The following is a 19,845-nucleotide window of genomic DNA, read 5'->3' as shown; positions in this document are numbered from 1 at the left end:
ACAAACAGGAACACAATAATGCTTGAAAATAGTATTGTTTAGCTGTGATCTTCTCTATAAGGTATATCTTGTAAGGTCGAAGTACTACCTCAGTCGGCTGCTACATATTTTGAGCAGGAAATTTCCTGCTATGCCCTCAGACCTGCTGAGACCTCAGTTAATATTCAGTTTATCATTTAAAGTTACAACATTTAAAGTTACAAAGTATATTATTAATTATTATATTTGGTAATTTTTCTTTTATTCTTTAGGCAAAGGGCACTTCAAATCATCAATCAGCAGTCTTTAAGGCTGCTCAGATCTCAAGGTCAGGAGGAGGAAGCTAGTTCTGATGATGGAGACCAAACTTTGGACCTTAGCGTCTCAAGAGATACGGATGGGCAGGTAAGTAACTTCTCGGTAAAATGTTTTACTTTCACTATAAAGTAAGTTTATGACACAAAGGAGTGAAATAAAGGAGATGGATATAATGAAATGAAAATGGTATCAAATAATGCATTTAGGGTTATTGATCCCTCGCTGAAAATTATCTATATTTTAGCTATCTGAGAGTGGAGTTATTAGACTTTTCGTAAAAGTGAGGTTATGTTACAATGTCTATAAAAAAACCCGATCACTAAGTTTTTGTAGCATTTATGTTTGTTATATTTAGTGAAGACTGTTTGAAAACTCATTACAAATATACACTTGAAACCATAAATAAATATCTGGAATGGACTCAGAATGCATCGGAAAACAGTAAACACGATACGAGTGACGGATACAGTATTACTGTTAGTCAGCTGTCAGAGCTGTCTTTAAAAATATGATTTATTTTAAATCGATACGAAATCGATAATCATTTCGGTTTATTACATATTAATTGATATTAATGTAACTTTATTTAAATATTATTTATTGTTTACAGCTTTAATTGTGCATCTAAATATCTTAAGTTAATTAACTAGTGCAAAAATTTTCTTTTTGAATTCTGTAATCGATTATAGTTGAATCGATACCTAAATAATTTGACGAAAACTATCTTTCTCAATTTTCTCCGCGTCTAGATTCAGAATTGAGCTGATATTTTATATTTTAAAATAAAAAAATATGACCAATTTTTTAAACAATATCTCAACTCATTACATTTTGGCCCAAAAGTCCCCATCTCCTTTTAGATTTTAATGATAATAGTATCTTTGACATACACACGTCTGTTCCTAAGAAAAGAAACTTAATGCTTTTGTCATAGGTAACAGCCGACTGATATAGCTACTACACATTTTTTTTTGATAAATATTCATATAAAGTAACTAAATGCATATGTGGCCAAACGATTTGGGCAGGAATCGAACTCACAATCTCTGGGGCAAAACGCAGTATCACTGTGAACTGTGACAACAGTCAATTCAAAATACGCATATCAAATCATAAAAATTGAAATAAAGTAGTAGATCCTGGAGAGGGTCGAGGGTATAATCGGCAACGCGCTAGCAATGCTTCTGGTGTTGCAGCTGTCCATAGGCTACGGTAATCGCTTATCATCAGGTAACCGTAAAGCTTGACCGTAAGCTTGTTTGCCAGTATAAAAATGTAGGTAGAACATTGTTCTCTGTAATATTGATAATAAATCGGGTCCTATAGGAGCAGTCGACAACATCGAGCGCCGGCAATAGTGTGTCGGAGTTCGAACAGCAGAGCATGTTAATGAGGAAGAACCTTGAAGACTTAGCTAATTTACAAATGGTAAGCAATTACATAACTAAACAAAACTTTAAACGTAGACTTTTAAGTTGTATAGTAAGTACTAAGCCCAGGAATTTAATTTTTTAACAAACTTTGAAATTTACGTTCCCGATATTAGTACATCGCTCTTAATTCGCTAGTATTTATTTGCTATTTAGAGAGTGTGAGTTCTTGAATGAAAGAAGTAATGAAGGAAATAATTATAAATCGTGAAGTCGCGAAATATATAAAATATATATAATTATAATTTATTATATTTATATATTTAACACAGAACTAATTTACATTTTACATTTTTGTAAATAAATAAAACTTATAATTCTATTATAATAATTTTAAATACTAATTTTTACAATAAAGATATTCATTTTGTCGTATGTTTCTAGAATTTCTTCCAAAAACAATCGATGATGGACGGCGATGATTCTCAAGAGAGAAAACTGCAGGCGAGCGGTAAGTTTATTAAATAAGAGTCTTAGAAAAAATATCATTCCTTTTCCTCGAACTAAATTACAAAAAATAAGTTCGTATCAAATATCATAAACACCTGATAGCGATCGTTACTCATAGTAGGGAATATATTCGCCAACCCTCAGTGAAGCAGCGTGGTAGATTAATCTCTGTTCCTTCTCCTACATATGGAAATAGGCCTATGCCCAGCAGTGGGATATTACAGGCTGAAGTCAGATCCTTCTCCTACATAGATAATTGTATTTGCTCGCAAACGAAAAAAACCGACTTCAATTACATCGACAAGTAATACAACGTAGGCAGACGATAAAATAGTCAAGGAAATACGCATTATAAAAGATTACTCAAGAATTTGTTATCAGATCTCGATGAAATTTAAATGTGATCACATAATAAACACCAGCTTTCGATTAAATTAAAAATCATCAAAATCGGTACACCCAGTAAAAAGTTATGCGGTATAATACAACGTAGGTCGACGAAAAAATAGTCAACTAAAAACGCATTATTAGATATAACTTGAAAAGTAGTTGTTACATCTCAAATAAATTTAAGTGAGACCAAATGAAACACACCACCATTCGAATAAAAAGAAAATCGCAGAAATCGGTCCACCCAATCAAAAGTTCTGAAGTAACATACATAAAAAAAATACAGTCGAATCGAGAACCTCCTCCTTTTTTGGCAGTCGGTTAAAAAATGTTCAGCAGTTGGGTCTCACAGGATGGATTGTGCCGTTCATATATATTTTTTTTTATATCACTAGGTCGGCAAACAAGCGTACGGCTCACCTGATGGTAAGTGATTACCGTAGCTTATAAACGCCTGTAACACCAGAAGCATCGCAAGCGCGTTGCCGACCCAATCCCCAATCCCCCCAGGAGCTCTGGTCACCTTACTCACCAACAGGAACATAATACTGCTTGAAAACAGTATTATTTAGCTGTGGTCTTCTGTAAGGTCGAGGTACTACCCCAGTCGGGCTGCTCCATATTTTGAGCAGGAAATTCCTGCTGTGCCCTACCTCAGTTAAATATCGATATATTAATAATCGATATGTTTTACTGATAATATTTTTACCATTTTTTCTTGAAATCTACCATACGTCAACACACCTGTGTATATATAGGTAACGTATAAAATTAATACTTAAAATTTTAAGCTATTCCTTAACTACTAATCTACATAATATACGGAACCAGATCACACGGGCGCTAAATAAAAGAAAACGTCAGGATTGTGTAAACACGAGAAACAGCGCATTTCGTACTGCGACACATTTTAAGCGATAATTGTTTTAATTATCTGAACTAGCATAATTAGAGCCGCGTCTCGGAGTTTAGCAGATCTTTTGTAACCTAAACTGCTGGAGTATAGATTATTATACTTTGGTATTTTCATTAAAAAAAATATCCTTACAAATTTACTAAAGCTGGAAATCGAAAGATTTGAACGTCATGTTTTTTAAAGCTTCTAAGTTAACTAATTTTTTTGCATTATCATCATCATCACCACTTCAGCCTATCGCAGTCCACTGCTGGTCAAAAATAACGTGAACTCATGTGTTTTGCCCATAGTCAACACGCTGGGCAGGCGGGTTGGTGACCGCAGGGTTGACTTTGTCGCACCGAAGATGCTGCTGCTCATTTTGCATTATCATTAACTAATCACTATTGTAGTAGTTATATAATATTACAGTATAATTGAGGAATAATATATGCTGAAAAACTATGCAGTGTTGCCCGTAAACGTAGGTAAAATGATGGAATATAAATGGCCTTAAGAGTAAGAAGTCTTGCTTGAACACAATCTCATTCTCATCTTCATTTATAGAGCTAATGATATTTTCAATAGATTTTACTAATTCTAATAAATAAATTCGGAGCTGACCCAGAAAACGTTGTTTTGCCATATATATTATTAATCCCCTTATCCCCCCCCCCTCTCATAACTAAAGGGTATGAAAAATAGATGTTGGACGATTTTCAGACTTACCCGATATGCACAAAAATTTCATAAAAATCGATCCAGCCATTTCGAAGGAGTATTGTAACTAACATTGTAACACGAGAATTTTATATTTAAGATTAAAAGTGTACTTAAATTTTAAAATGCATATTTTTACTATTTAAAATAAAAACCGTGTTATTTTAACATCACGTCAAGTTATCACGAGTTCAAATCTCTCGATTTGAGATAGAAACACAAAAAAAAATTGACGCGGCGTTTTTACATTTATAAATTTAAAATTAACATAATTGCTATGTTGTTTTGTAATAAAACATCTACATTGATGTTAATGTTGCACGATTTTTTATTCTATTCTAATAGAATGAAAGCTCTTGTATCGATTCGTTCTTATACTAACGAAAATCTAATTATAACGTGTAAGAGAATTCAATTTATAATATACTAGCGACCCGCTCCGGCTTCGCACGGGTATAAAATATAATTATAGCCTATGTCATTCACTGAAAAAATGATTAAAATCGATCCAGTAGTTTTGATTTATTCATTACTGCCCGTGACCCGCACGCGTTAACTTAGAGTAAAAGCCGGCCGGAACCGCCGCAAACGCTACTTCTTCTATCTTCGAAAATATTCATTTAAATCATTTGCTGTAAAGGGCCATATAGATCTATATTAAATAAAAAATATATTTAAGGTATTTAATTGGATAAGGATTAATGCTGTATTGGTTAAAATCGCTTCGAAAATTAGCCATTATTTGTCGTAAAAAGTAAATGACAAAAAAATATTATTGTGGGATATCCATAAGAGATAGGTATATGACATCGCGGAGTTTTCTGTAGACCTTTTCAATGTGTACAATACTTAGTACATTATTTTGATAAATCTCGTAGGGTTCAGCCTGCGTTTGCAATTTAAGCGAAAAAAAAAAATAATTATTTACGACATAACATTAGAAAACTCAAAAATAACAGTATTTCTCCACTATTTAATGGATGTTATTATACATATAAACCTTCCTCTTGAATCAATCTATCTATTAAAAAGAACCGCATCAAAATCCGTTGCGTAGTTTTAAAGATTTAAGCGTACATACATGTGCAGGCACAGAGAAAGCGACTTTGTTTTATACTATGTAGTGAAGCTTATAGAACTGAGTTATGAGAATATCAATAGTGCATATTTAGTATGTCTTGCGTATAGTCCAGGGCGAAACTACAAAAACACCGTCTTTTCACATTCAATACAAAAAGAGGTTTATATATTTCAGTAATGTATTTCCCACATCAATTTAAATGAACAAACAGTAAAACGTAACTGTTCCAATAATTATATGCACCACAAACATAATTAAAATATTAGTGAGAAAGCACCGCCACAGTCTAAAACATTTTACCACAAAACAGTGGATTCTTTACACGTATCCGTGAAATGTGACATGCCACTAATTTATTCTGTGATCGGCTATTTCGGCTGTTTTGTCTTAATTATCGATTCTAAACAAATATTTGTCTTGGTGGTCGTTCAACTTGGTAAGTTAAACTCAAGTGTTACTGTAATTATTGAAATTTTATCGTTTAGGCAAATTATATTTATTAAATTATTTTTTAACTCAGTTCAGTTCTACCAATGTCAAAAAATACTGCAAAACACATAGTGCAAAAAATACTTTCACTTATGCACACAGTAGACATTAATAAAATCGTTCAACACATTTCATACTTATCTAACTAAATGCAAGATAAACTAAACCAACGTTTAAAAAAACAGCTCAACAAACCATGACAAGTACATGATAAAAAACGACATTATAAATCAAAATAACTAACAGGGAAAAACGTTAAATTGAATCCATCTAGTTTTAGGTCCCTTCCTCGCGGCCCCTCGCTGTAATTGTGGAAACCTCAGCTTTAATCTCCTCAATAGAACGAATTCACTCAATTGAGACCCGCCGTTGGGAGCGAGCTAATATACTCCCATTTCGTAATGCTCTATATGACCCAGTATTAGGTCATTTATATGTGTATTTTTGTCACGCTTTAAATTGATAATAGTGTTTCATGTTTTGATAATAGGCCTTGAAATAATAATAGATCCTTATAGAACAAATAGATATTATTCGTACTCGTTGACTGCTGTTGATACTTTTATAATGATAAAACAATTCGGAAAATTTTTGGTAATTATCTCTCAGCCTATAAAAATTTAATTAAAAAATATATCAGTATCATTCACTATAAATTTGTTTCAAAATTGAGACACTCAACTTGCGTAGATAAACATTATTATATTTTATTTTCTAATGTTTACGCGAATCTCTCTCGATATAATTAAACAACGTTGTCGGATTTTATTGAGGGGACCTCCGTGACCATGGTTGCTGAAAAGTATCCAAAACGTCGGACATGTAAAAAACCTAATAAACTGCGATAAAATCTGAAAAAGTTGTATCATTATAATTATTAAATATTTTTTATCGTCGCAGTGTCGTAAGTGTATAGGAAGCCTTGTAATATAAACACTAAATATGAGAAGCATCTTAATTAGAAATAGTTCACATCTAAACAATGTTTGACTTAACATATTAAACTAATGAAAGTTTGAATAAATCTTCTGCTAAATTTGAGAGAAATAATTTTTCTAAAATTATACTATATTTTTAGTCAAGAACTTTTTTAGTCATGAAAGTCTGATAGACTTTCAATTTTTTTTTAAATCTTAATCGTAGCACAGTTTACTTAAGTCACTAAGATCAGATAACAAGCTATTAACACTAATGACTGATTTCATGAGATAGCTTGATGTAACGACACGATATAATTAGTTTAAAGCGAAAAAAATATATACAAATATATATATATAATTAATTTGTAATTAACTTATCGCAAAATTTTAAAGATTTTTTTTAAACAAAAAATCAGCATTCAAGTATGAGTTTTGCTAAACATTAACAAATTCTACTAATTCTAGCGTAAACACACAAGGTATCCTATATCTTTGTACTAAACTTCATCGAAGTCTATACACTATATTGTATGTATTGGATTGCCAACATAAATAAAACATAATAATTATTTGTTTTTGCACCGGAAAAAAAATTCGACTACATTACATCAAATAATTAACGTAGGTAGACGAAAAAATAGTCAAATAAATACGCATTATTATTTTCATTTTAAACGGGACCACGTGATAAGCACCAGCTTTCGATTAACAAAGAATCATCGAAATCGATCCACCCAGTAAAAAGTTACGAGGTAATAACACACGTAAAATTTTTGAAGTCGGTTAAAAATACAAAATTTTTTGTTAAAGATTAGCTAACAGTTATTATAATAATGTTATTAATATGGAATGGGAATGGTTTTTAGTCGTCAGTCTCTGCTCGCCCTATCAAAGTTCCCGAGGCCGGTGGGGCACGCAATAGGCAAATAGTTTCCCATTTACGTATAATAGTCGGAGCAGCGCGTCCGGTGCCCGACGATTTGCTCTATTGTCGTGAGAGTGCGCTGTTCCAACACCTGGGATACACGACATATCGAATGGAATCAGATCAAAAATCTTTACTTCAAGTGACTGATACCTAATACAATTTTTACAGGATAATATTTACAATATATAGTATTTTACTGTTACTAATTACTTATATTTACACTGCACAATCAGTGTAATATTATACAAATATCAACTGTGATATTCGAAGAACAATACTCTCCCGTTTACCTGTAATCCATTACTTATAAATGTACTGAAACAGAACTTTTTAATCATTTTACAATAGATATACGAGTATGTTTCGTCCAGTGACAATATAGGCTATAAAATATTTTATTTTCAGGAAGGACCAAACAGATGTTAGCTTATCCTAGTGGTATTAAAAATATCGTGCTGAAATATCTTATAGTAGATTATAGCATTGAACTTTGTATGTGTATGTATCTTTAAACAACTTGAAAGGAAGGAAGACTACTGATTCATTAACTTGTATTCATTAAGTACTTTTTTTTAAACATGTAGACTAGCGCTTGACTGCGATCTCACCTTGCCGCGTTTGCCTAAAATTTTTAAATTTATTATCTTTATCAATTTGTATTTATGAGCTGCAATCCGTTACTCATGACTTCATTCGCTTGGAAATCTATTAAACAGGAAGCCTGCTGTTTCCGGGACACAAAAACATTCTTGTGCTATCTGAGATTACAATCTATATATCTAGGTATTTCATTTACATCTGTCAAACTATTCTGTAGAGTAACAAACAACAATCCAAACTTTTTTTATATATAAACCAGGTCAGCAGACATGCGTACGGACACCTGATGGTTAAGCGATTACCGTAGCTTATACACGTGTGCAACACCAGAAGCATCGCAAGCGCGTTGTTGACCCTACCCCCGATTCCTCCCAGGAGCTCTGGTCACCTTACTCACCAACAGGAACACCACACTGCTTGAGAACAGTACTATTTAGCAATGATCTTCTGTACGGTCGAGGTACTACCCCAATCCGGCTGCTCCATATTTTGAGCAGTAAATTTCTGGCTGTGCCCTCATGTGTGTGTGTACCTCAGGTAAGAAACTTTTACACTGTATAATAATTGTAAAATAATAAAAAGTTAATTATTTTCCAATAGAGTACAGTAAAAGTTATAGCTTTATCTAAAGTAATGAAATCATATATTAATAAGTTATTTTAACTTATTAATAGTCCTAATAGATTCCCCGTACATCACATAACACCTAACACCTATTTCCACTAACAGGTTCTGAATTCAAAACATGATCGCAGACACCGAGTGACTATTTAGTCAAGTTCATTAGCATTCTCATTCATTCTACACTTAATGAATTCAGGGCTTTCTTAGAAATTAATGTCAAGCACAATGTCACTCACACACAATTTAATATTAATCGAGCTTATAATTCTAGACTTAGACCCAGCTTAGTTCTCGTACAATATGTTATGTTGCCTCGGATTGCTGTTATGTTGCTTTTTATTCCTTGGAGCTTATAGTGTGTATTGTATTATGTGTTAGTAGCAAAATATGGATCTACAATTAATCTTTTATAATATTAAAACATAATAATAATTTAAGAAACATAAAACAATTAATTATTTTTTATGGAGCTTAAGCTTTTGAAGCTAGCTAATTAATAATAATAAGCTTTATTTCAATATAAATTATAGAAGTGACACTACACAGGCAATTAGCTGAACATCCTAAAGAGGTTTATTTGTATAATCTGTATTAAGGATGATATTTATCATTATAATACAACGTAGGTCGACGAAAAAATAGTCAACTAAAAACGCATTATTAGATATAGCTCGGAAAGTAGTTGTTAGATCTCAAATAAATTTAAGTGGGACGAAATAACACACCACCTTTCGATTACAAAAAAATTGTCGAAATAGGTCCACCCAGTCAAAAGTTCTGAAGTAACATACATAAAAAAAATACAGTCGAATTGAGAACCTGCTCCTTTTTTGGAAGTTGGTTAATAAAGGCATTGTGGCCATCTGTTAAAAATTACAAAAATATCTTAACACAATGAATCTGTTTTGAGTATAAACGCAACTGTATCGACTACATATTATTATAAAGTAAAATATATTATATATATATATATTAATTATATAATTTTTTTTTTTTATTTTTTTTTTAATGCGCTAATCTGTAGAACTACTGGTTCGAATTGAAAAACTCTTTTTTTGTTCGATTTACCGACGAAGACTATAGGCTATTTTTTCTTCAAATTAACGTGGATGAAGTCGCGGGACATAGCTTGTTGTTATATAAGTATTTACCAAATATTGAGAATGTATGTATATACTTTAAAAATATATTGATAGATTTGGTTCCTAATCGAATATGTATTCCTAAACGTTACTCATAAAAATATTATCGTATAATTTTTCAAAATTTAGAAATAAATAATCAATTTCTGTTAATTTCTCACGTATTCCATCCCTCTCTGACTTGTTGGAATTAACAAAAAATAATACATCTATCTCTTTCTAACGCGTTAAGAACTAATCCCGAGGCGATAGAGCAATAATTTATATTTTAAAATTGTTAATTATGGTTATTAAAACACTGCTTCTATCATGTCCGATGATTATTAAGTTTTCTGAATATTTATTATAAAATATTGGTTTCCGCAGTAAATATAGATTCGTGTTAGGGTTCTTTATTGTTTTTAGAACTACAATTTTTTTTTCTATATTATGTGTGTCGGAAATCTGTTTATACAATTAATTAAAAGCTTGCTAAATAGAGTTACCAATTGGTGGTAGATTCACTTTTAACCATAATTAATAATTTAATATGTAAAATGGCGATTCAAAGGTGCTTTTGAATAATATTATTTTTGATATTTTGATTTTGGTATTAAATGTTCTTTTATAGAATTGGTATATAGCATAATTTCAATCTTTTAAGTAACATATTTTATATTAGTTATAAAAAATAACTTTTTTAATAATACTTTTCTTAAAAATTATAGACTTAAAAATAAAAAAGTAATTTTTCTGTTTATTGCAAAATTTAATTTAAATGCACTTAAAAATACACCCATTAGTATAGAACTTTGATGAAACTTATAAAATATAGGTGACTGGTTATATTTGCCGTTGAGTGTAGATTTACTCTATCGAAAGTTGTTTTAAAATAAACTATAAAATTATTCCCACAACCGACAACATTTATTGATAATAAATTAAAATTAAAGAATCCCTACAGAACCACAAATCACCTCAAAATATATTTTTTTCTCCTAATGATACCACATCCTTTCAAACTCATTCTCTCAATCGCATCGTAATCGATTGAGCTTTTAATTAGTTATCGATTATAATAATCGCATCGACGTTTAGTAATAAAACGTTTATTAGCGGAGATCTTTATTCTGTTGTAAATCACGCGAAATCGGCCATTATTAATATAATATAATATCAGCCGAAAATCAAATAGTTATGTATTCAAAACAGTACGAGTTGTTGGATTATTAATAATTTATTTTTGTTTTTATTGTGTTAAATATTAGTCTTTTTTTCCTAACAACAACATTCCTTTTGTTTTTAACCGCATTTTGAACTATACTAATAGACCGAACTGACTTTGCCTCGAAAAATATTTAAGTCAGCAGCATTTTGAGATTAATTAAGAATCACAATTATTCAGAAATCTACATAAAAACTGAAAAGATAACACATAATTACTAAAAATACTTTAGTCCATCAAACAGGCAGAAACGTTGTCATTTTTACTATTATGGGTAATATACATATCATACACGACTTATAATTAATTATTAATAATAATAACAAATACTCTTTATTGCACACCATAAACAAACGTAACAAAAAGTGATACATACAAAGAAAGATGTACAAAGGCGTTGTTATCGCTAAGAGCGATTTCTTCCACACAACCATAGGGTTATAGGACATTAGTAAAATGTTGATTATCAGTAGTTTCATACAATACACATTAAAACAAATCCACAAAGCTTACAATAATTATTATCTCAGTTATACAACTATGTCACAATAAATCTCATCAACTATTTCTAACTAATAATACGGAACCACATGAACGGATTAGTTCAAGTTCCCTATCTAATCAAGATCGCTACAAGCTTCTTATAGAGGATGCAGCATGTGTACGTTACTTTGTTAATTAGAATCGTATCCTTTATACTGGAACAGGATGTATGTGGACTGTAGTTGAGTTTATTACGTAGCTAAAGATTTTTGAAGTAAAACGCACACTTGACTTGGGGAGTAAGCTGGTGAATGCGTGACGAGATCGTTACGAAAAGTGTGATCACCAGAGGTGAACGGAAGTTGAGAGGGAGAGTAAGTGAAGATAAGTTAGTGAAGATAGGAAGAGTGAGAGTTACGTTTCGTAAGATTAACTTCAGTCGTGTGATCTAAAGCACACACGATTTTTTTTTCCAAAATGAAAAAGTTAGAAGAGTTTTTTTATTATTTTATTTAGGAAACAAAGTATAGGAACATAATTAAGAATTCATACAGCAAATACATAAACCAAAAAAAGTTTCCGTTAATAAACAATTATTGAAACAGCTAAAAAGCACGTATTAATTAAAAATTTATCTGAGAAGTAAAAACTTTTCAACTCTTTTGAGTATGAAATTTCGCACAAGGAAGGTGTTAATATTTTTTATAATTATGCATAAAAATACATCGAATTAATAAAAAAAGCATTACTAAATGCCATGTATATTGTTATGTTTAGTATTGAAAACAGAACTTTAATAATGTACAAATTTATTATTTAAATAAATCATGGTCGAATTTCGATCACTGGGCGACCACCAGTATAAATAAACGAATGAGGTCTGTCAACGTACACGCGTGATCGCCCGTCACTGAAAAACTTTTGTATATAATTCAGTTAAAGTACCCCAGCATTATTTCTTTAATGTTTTCTGACTACTTTTTAAATTACATAAAAATTTTACTTGAACATAATATTATATTACGTTATAATCAAATTAATATCAGTAAAAGTGATCCTATTAATATTACAATGGGTAATTATAATGTCATACTTATTAAGGTTAAGAGCTTTTAAATAACTTAAAAATATGTTTACGTAATGATTCTTTCTCCGGTTGCCACAGTTAGCACCAAAATGAATCAATTTTAAAACTAAATATCAAATCTACTAACATTTTTTTTAATCTCCTTGTTACCACAATATTAAAGCTCCTCAGTTTGAAATTAAATTATCAAAACAACCAACAATCCATTTTCAAAAACACCTTATACACACGAATCATCATCATCTTAGACAATATCAAAATCCTGGATTCGCTATCCATTGTAAACTTGTATGGAAAAAGAATTAAAAAAAAAACGCTCACACCTCCACGGATTTAATACGCGTATAATTTCTTTGTGGCACCGCGCAGAATGTGAGCAGACGTCATAAAGTATGCATTTCTTCGTTCGCACACATTGACATCCCACACATACATACATCCACAATATAAGGTCCCTCGACATAGCCCGGAGTAATTCGTTGTTTTTTTTTTGTTATACGAAGTTCATTATGCGATGACCTTTAGCAGAACTGAAATACAACATTTACAAGAATTACGAATAATTGAAAACTCGCATTGTTTACTTCCTTATACATTTTACTGATTCAATCTTTACCACTTCATCGACACTTGGAAAAAATATATAATTAACAAAAAATATACTTAAAACTATATAAAAAAAACTTCTTTAATTTAAAAAATAATTAATTTTATAATCACAAAATATCAATTACGCTTAATGCTAGTTGTAAAAAAAAAGTAAAATACATTCAAAAAAGTTTTTAATGCCTACAACTTAATAATAACAAAAAAAAAGTAAGACCTAACTTAACAGACTCAAATCAAAAGTCATCCTCTCCGATGTGAAAAGTACTCGCAACTATAAAGCTGCACACACACTCGCGCACGATGACAATAACTCAATTGCAAGCATCGCCCTTGCATATTCATTTGGCTCGCAGTCCGTATCTTTGTATAAAATTATAATGCATTATGTGACCTGGTGTAAACTTTTTGTAACAAAAAGCTAGTCGAGCTGAACGAACTTGCGAGTTAAAAGCTTTGTATAAATACACAAATGTACTAATCTAACTTTAACTTGGCCATTATGAGCCGTAACTTGATGTTTTATAGCCTATAATCTTCCTTGATACATGGGAGATTAAAGGTTGATATTAATTTTCATTCATTCATTCCAGCCTATACAGTCCACTGCTGGACATAAGTCTCCACAAGTTTACGCCAAAAATAACTTGAACTCATCTGTTTTGCCCATAGTCATCACGCTGGGCAGGCGGGTTGGTGAGTGCAGGGCTGGCTTTGTCGCACCGAAGACGCTGCTGCCCGTCTTCGGCCTGTGTATTTCAAAGCCAGCAGTTAGATGGTTATATCGTTATCCCGCCACCGGTCAGCTTTTTAAGTTCCAAGGTGGTAGCGAAACTGTGTTATCCCTTAGTCGCCTCTTACGACACCCACGGGAAGAGAGGGGGTGGCTATATTCTTTAGTACCGTAGCCACACAGTACATATATTAGGCCAATATAAGTAGGAAAACAACTATCAATTATTTTATACAACGAACTCTTCATTATGATAAAAGTAACATAAAGATAATTATCCTAGAAATAAAGTTCTTGAACAAAGTTTAAGTGTTTTAATGTAGAATTAAATCAGCGGTAATCAATGAAATATTAAGCGTGTCTGAAACACTATCATGAAACATCCATTGTTGAAACAGACTTGAGTTACTGTGATTGTTGAAAGAAAAATTTGTAATACCGCCTTTTTAAATCTTGACATAGCTGACATAGAATAATGGAAGCGTCGAAATGATATATAACAATAATAAAAATAAAAATATGGCAACTTGTAAGTAAAACCAACTTGTAAGTAAAACAACACTCAACACATAATTATAAACTCTGTATTAGTATATGTTTTATAAATCGTATAAATAAAAAATATAAAATTTAGCGGCCACAAGTATCCCGTGTGGGGTGAAGTCTGTGTGGGGGTGAAAAATACGCTCAATGCAAACGTTTATATGATCTATAAATAAATTTGTAACTTTCGTGAATCAAACCAGTAAATATACATAAGTGAATGTCACGTTTTGCTTTAAATTAAATATAAAAGAAGCACTTATTACATAAGTCCTTTTAAAAATGTATTGCAAATTTGAATATATTGCATTCCCTTGGCATTTTTAATTGTCGTGATGTGTCAAAAGTCCTTGGAATTTTGCCATTAATTTAGGCAATGTCCTGTCGTCTTTTGACATTTAGTGTTTAAAGATCATTAACATACTCTTATAATATGAGCCATTGATAATGTGGACAAAGGTAAGAATTCGTATTTTCGGTACCGCCAGAATAATTACTTTTATTAAACTACATATATATTTTTTTATTTTAATGAATAGTAAAGCACATTCATATGAAGTTATCAGCGATTGGCGTTATATGCTGAAAATAATTCCTAGACATGCATACATGTTTACATAAAGGTGGGTCTCTATGATATACTTTCTATCTATCTTATGACTTAGTTACGCCATTTCTATAATGTGTCGTGTTCTAAGCCGACAGTCCCGAAAACTTGGTCGAGATAAAAAGCTGTAAAATCGAAACGGCGTCGAGGATTTTCGATTACGTGTCCCGTCGACAATAACTTAAGTTTCTCCGAATAACTCGACTCCGTACCAAGTTAAATTTTACTTATTTACGACCGAACACAAATATAAAACAACACTATACAACTTTTCGGCAAATTAATTCGCGGTATTTAATATTTTTAAACGTTTTTTTGTTTTGTTTTTTGTTTTAATGGAAATATGTGATATAAATTTTAACAGTAATGTGATTCATCATTCCAAGGTAACAGATTCTTTTCTAATAATAGCACAAAAAAGTATTTTTTATATTTTAAATATATTTTTTTAAATATTTATAATATTTTATTATTAATTCTTATTTTATAGTTAATATATAATGACGCCGCGTTGGCGCAACGGTCACAGCCATGGATTGTACCTGTTGCGCTGGCGGTTGTGGGTTCGATCCCCGCACATGACAAACATTTGTATTAGCCATACAGGTGTTTGCCGTGGTCTGGGTGTTTTTGCAGTCCTTGTAGGTCTCCCCATCGTGCCTCGGAGAGCACGTTAAGCTGTCGGTCCCGGTTGTTATCATGTACACCTGATGCGATCGTTACTCATAGTAGAAAATATATCCGCATTGGAGCAGCGTGGTGGATTAAGCTCTGATCCTTCTCCTACTTGGGGAAAGAGGCCTATGCCCAGTAGTGGGATATTACAGGCTAAAGCGCTATAAAGTTAGAATTCTTTATTTGGCAATTAAAGATAATTATTTTAAAAATATATCCTAGGAAATTAAATTGGTACTATATATACCAATAATATATATAACTCTTACTAATTAACATTCAAAATAAAAAATCCATCAGCCATAAAATCACAAACAATGGTAACGTAAAACAATTTTATAATATTTTTAAGAATAAATAACGATGTCAAGAAATTCACACGTAAAAAAGCATCGACCACGCGTCAGAATCCTAATGGTTTATTATGTAAATTTTATATACCATACGTGATTCGGGTTTAGCGAAATCGTTCTCAGATTTATAAGAAATTGCCATTCATTGTTTAGTCTACAGATCGCAGATAGTGTTTAGTTGTTCCGAGAAATGTATGATACGAAATATTGCATTATATTGTACGCTAACTACCCGGTATGTTAATGCTAACGGTAGCGCTAGAGCACGTGACTGTAATTAATAATATTACGTAGGTAATCTATAATAATATTATAAAGGTGAAAAATTTATTACGTGCTAGTCTTAGGAACCGCTTGTTCAAATTGAAAAATTATTTTTGAGTCGGATACCTGAGGAAGATTATAGGCTATTTTTGTCTCAAAATAACGCAAAACTGCGGGGCATAGCTGTAGCATTATAAGTATAAATTTTTATGATAAATTTGTACACAAGTAAAGTTTGTCAAGATATATCAAATTATTAATCAAATATATGTTTCGATATCGAGTTAATTTTTTAGACAATGTAATCTACGAGACACATAGTTTATATAGTGAAGGAGTGCAGAATGCTAATTTTTTTAATTATGTATAAAAAATACATTAAATCAATAAAAAAAATTACACATACTATTATGCATACTTATTATGCATTAGCCACATACACGAATATATATGCTGTGTGGCTACGGCATCAAAGAATATAGCCACCCTCTCTCTTCCCGTGGGTGTCGTAAGAGGCGACTAAGGGATAGTTGCAATACCACCTTGAAACTTATAAAGTCGACCGATGGCAGGATAACCATCAAACTGCTGGCTTTGAAATACACAGGCCGAAGACACCACGCAGCGTCTTAGGTGCAACAAAGCCAGCCCTGCGGTCACCAACCCGCCTGCCCAGCGTGGTGACAATGGGTGAAACACATGACTTCGCACCATATTTCGGGCGAACTTGTGGAGGCCTATGTCCAGCAGTGGACTGGATATGCTGAAATGATGATGATGATGACGAATATATAATCTTTTGTTTATTATTATAAAAGTACAGTCTTTGACAACAGAGCCTTAATAATTATTGTTCAAACATATAATTTAAATTAATTATGGTCTAATTTCAACCACTAGGCGACCACTAGTGGTCGAAACTTTATTAACCTATTATTTTATATAAAAAATTGAGTATTTTGTAAATCTAACATTCGATTGGATCGATTTCCTGTTCAGTTTTTAAATTTATCGATCATTGTTCGATTCTTCACCTGACTGTTCATCATTGAACAAACGCTAATTGGTCAAAGGATTTATTTTCAATTGTTATATTACATTGAACTTAGACGATGTTCTAGAAAAAGAAAAATCAGTCAAACGACCATCTTATTGTTAATTAGTTTGGATTAAAAAAGTGAAACTTGTATTACACTAATTGTGTTTTCGTATTTATTTATAAATTGATTTAGCTATTCTAATACTATTTAATTTGAATTTCTCTTTAATTTTAAATCGAAATTCTCTCTATAATAATTTGTATGTGTATATCAGTGTTACAGATACAAGCAGGAGCTAATTTAAATTACAATAAAAAACTAACGTAAAAAAATCAAACGTACCCAGATAATCAATATCAAATCAAAGAACGTATTAAAAATCTCAATAATTATAAAGCAATATAACCCGTTTCGAACAAAGTACCGGTGCTACCGACGTAAACGATGATCTATAACAAGAAACAAAAAAAACAGATAATTTTTTTAAATCACGTATTTGACATGTCCAGAATCTCAGAGACGATAAAAAACAACGTTTAAACGCTCGAACAATTATCTTAAAAGCTGACATCGGTCCATCACCAATTAAAACACTTACGTCCATCCAAGAATCCGATACATATCGAGACGAATTAGACAAAAAAGGCAGTTTCGATCTTTCTAATTGACTACCATTCCGATTGAGATTGTAAAAACAAACGAAAAGTAAAGTCAGTACGAGAAAGATTAAACAGAGCAAAAACTAAACAAGATCATGCGGAATCGTTTACTCCAATCACCGCGCGGGGCGGGGCGGAGATGGCCGAACCGAGCCAAAGATTTATCTCCTCTATTGTGTATTGTGATTACTATTTATCGCTGCAGAAAACGTTCATTTAAATACGGAAAAATCAAAACGTTGAAATAGCTAATAAACTCGAGAGGAAGGAAACGGCTACAGTTTCAATGGCTATTAGAACCGGGAATCGATCGAATGTATCTCGGATCCTTTATCGATGGATCCCGATTTGATCTACGCATGCGTACGTTCATAATTATCTGCGTTCTTTCATCCGCCGACAGAGTTTATGACCGCCTGCGCTGTGTAAACGTCTCCCTTCATATTGCTAAGTAATTAATGGTCTTTACGTACTTAATACGAATAATTAAGTATCCGATGATACAATGCGAATCATTGGTGATTTATAGACATTATTAAGTTAAAGTATCTGCAAATGGTTTTTGTACATCGATTTATTTAAATAACAATAGTTAACATCGTTGAGAATGTTGCCATTGTTAAAAAAAAAAAAACTTGTACATGAAGATTGACTTTTAATCTTGTTTTAAACAATCACATCGAGAAAGGAAGCGATATTATTGTTTTTTTTTTTTCTAAGATTTAATTACCTTTGTTTTAGGGTTTCAAAGTTTTAGTGCAAATTAGATAATGATATCATATCGTTAAAAAATATAAATCATAATTCATTGTATTATTAATCATTCAGACAATTTAATTCTACAATAACATAAATTTAATTATAAAACGATTTATTTAATAAATGAGATTATCTTCATCGAAGATATTAAACAAAATACAAGATTTAACTCGCTATACGTATTCAACAAAAAACAACAAAACAAACTAACACAAAAACATCGGCATACATTTTAAATTATAACTGAACTCGCTATTCAAACACAAAAAGATCTCACGGTGCGAAATAACAATGAAATATGAATATATGTATTTATCTGTACAGGAAAACGAAAAGTTACATCCAATTCGGATCGAATATTTGAAATAGAAATAAAAATTCATTATGATAAAGTTGAATCAGATACGAATATTTTAATATAACTCAAAATACATCCGACCGTTTACTCTCCGCGGACACAATAAAATCATAATCAGTCTTAATTAAACGCAATAGGGCTTACATAGGCGGTACAATGATGTTACCGAAAAATTATCATCGGAAAATAAAAAACACATAGACGTAACTAACAATGAACATTATGATTCATATTGTTGCGAAATAGCGATTCTATTTTAATTCAATTAAACAAGGAACTTCCATAAACGTTTTCGTACTCAGAAATATTTCTAAAGTCGTCGTATTTCTTTAGGTTTACTCATTTTCCTTTGTGATCTTTATCATCAATAATATCTGTGGGCATTTTTTTTTTATTTCGTTTCGTTTTGTTTTATGCCGAGATTCTTGATATGCCTCTCCGTCTCGAGTGGTTACCATTTTTGTTTTATTAATGTCAATTGAATTAAGTCTGGGTTGTAATTGTTTTT

General features: G+C 31.5%; 1 protein-coding gene across 1 annotated transcript in view; it reads left to right on the top strand.

Moving 5' to 3' along the window:
- The window catches only part of LOC123666609, a 113,224-nt gene that overhangs the window by 75,186 nt on the left and 18,193 nt on the right, over nt 1-19,845 (top strand). The window contains exons 5-7 of the mRNA XM_045600707.1: nt 252-384; nt 1,624-1,725; nt 2,112-2,178. Of these exons, the coding sequence (XP_045456663.1) occupies nt 252-384; nt 1,624-1,725; nt 2,112-2,178 (302 nt within the window). The remainder of the gene's footprint in view (nt 1-251; nt 385-1,623; nt 1,726-2,111; nt 2,179-19,845) is intronic.

Source organism: Melitaea cinxia, chromosome 26 (genome assembly GCF_905220565.1).
Source record: "Melitaea cinxia chromosome 26, ilMelCinx1.1, whole genome shotgun sequence".
Lineage (NCBI taxonomy): Eukaryota > Metazoa > Arthropoda > Insecta > Lepidoptera > Nymphalidae > Melitaea > Melitaea cinxia.
Note: the sequence above shows the minus strand (reverse complement) of the source record. Positions and strands in the feature narration are given on the sequence as shown.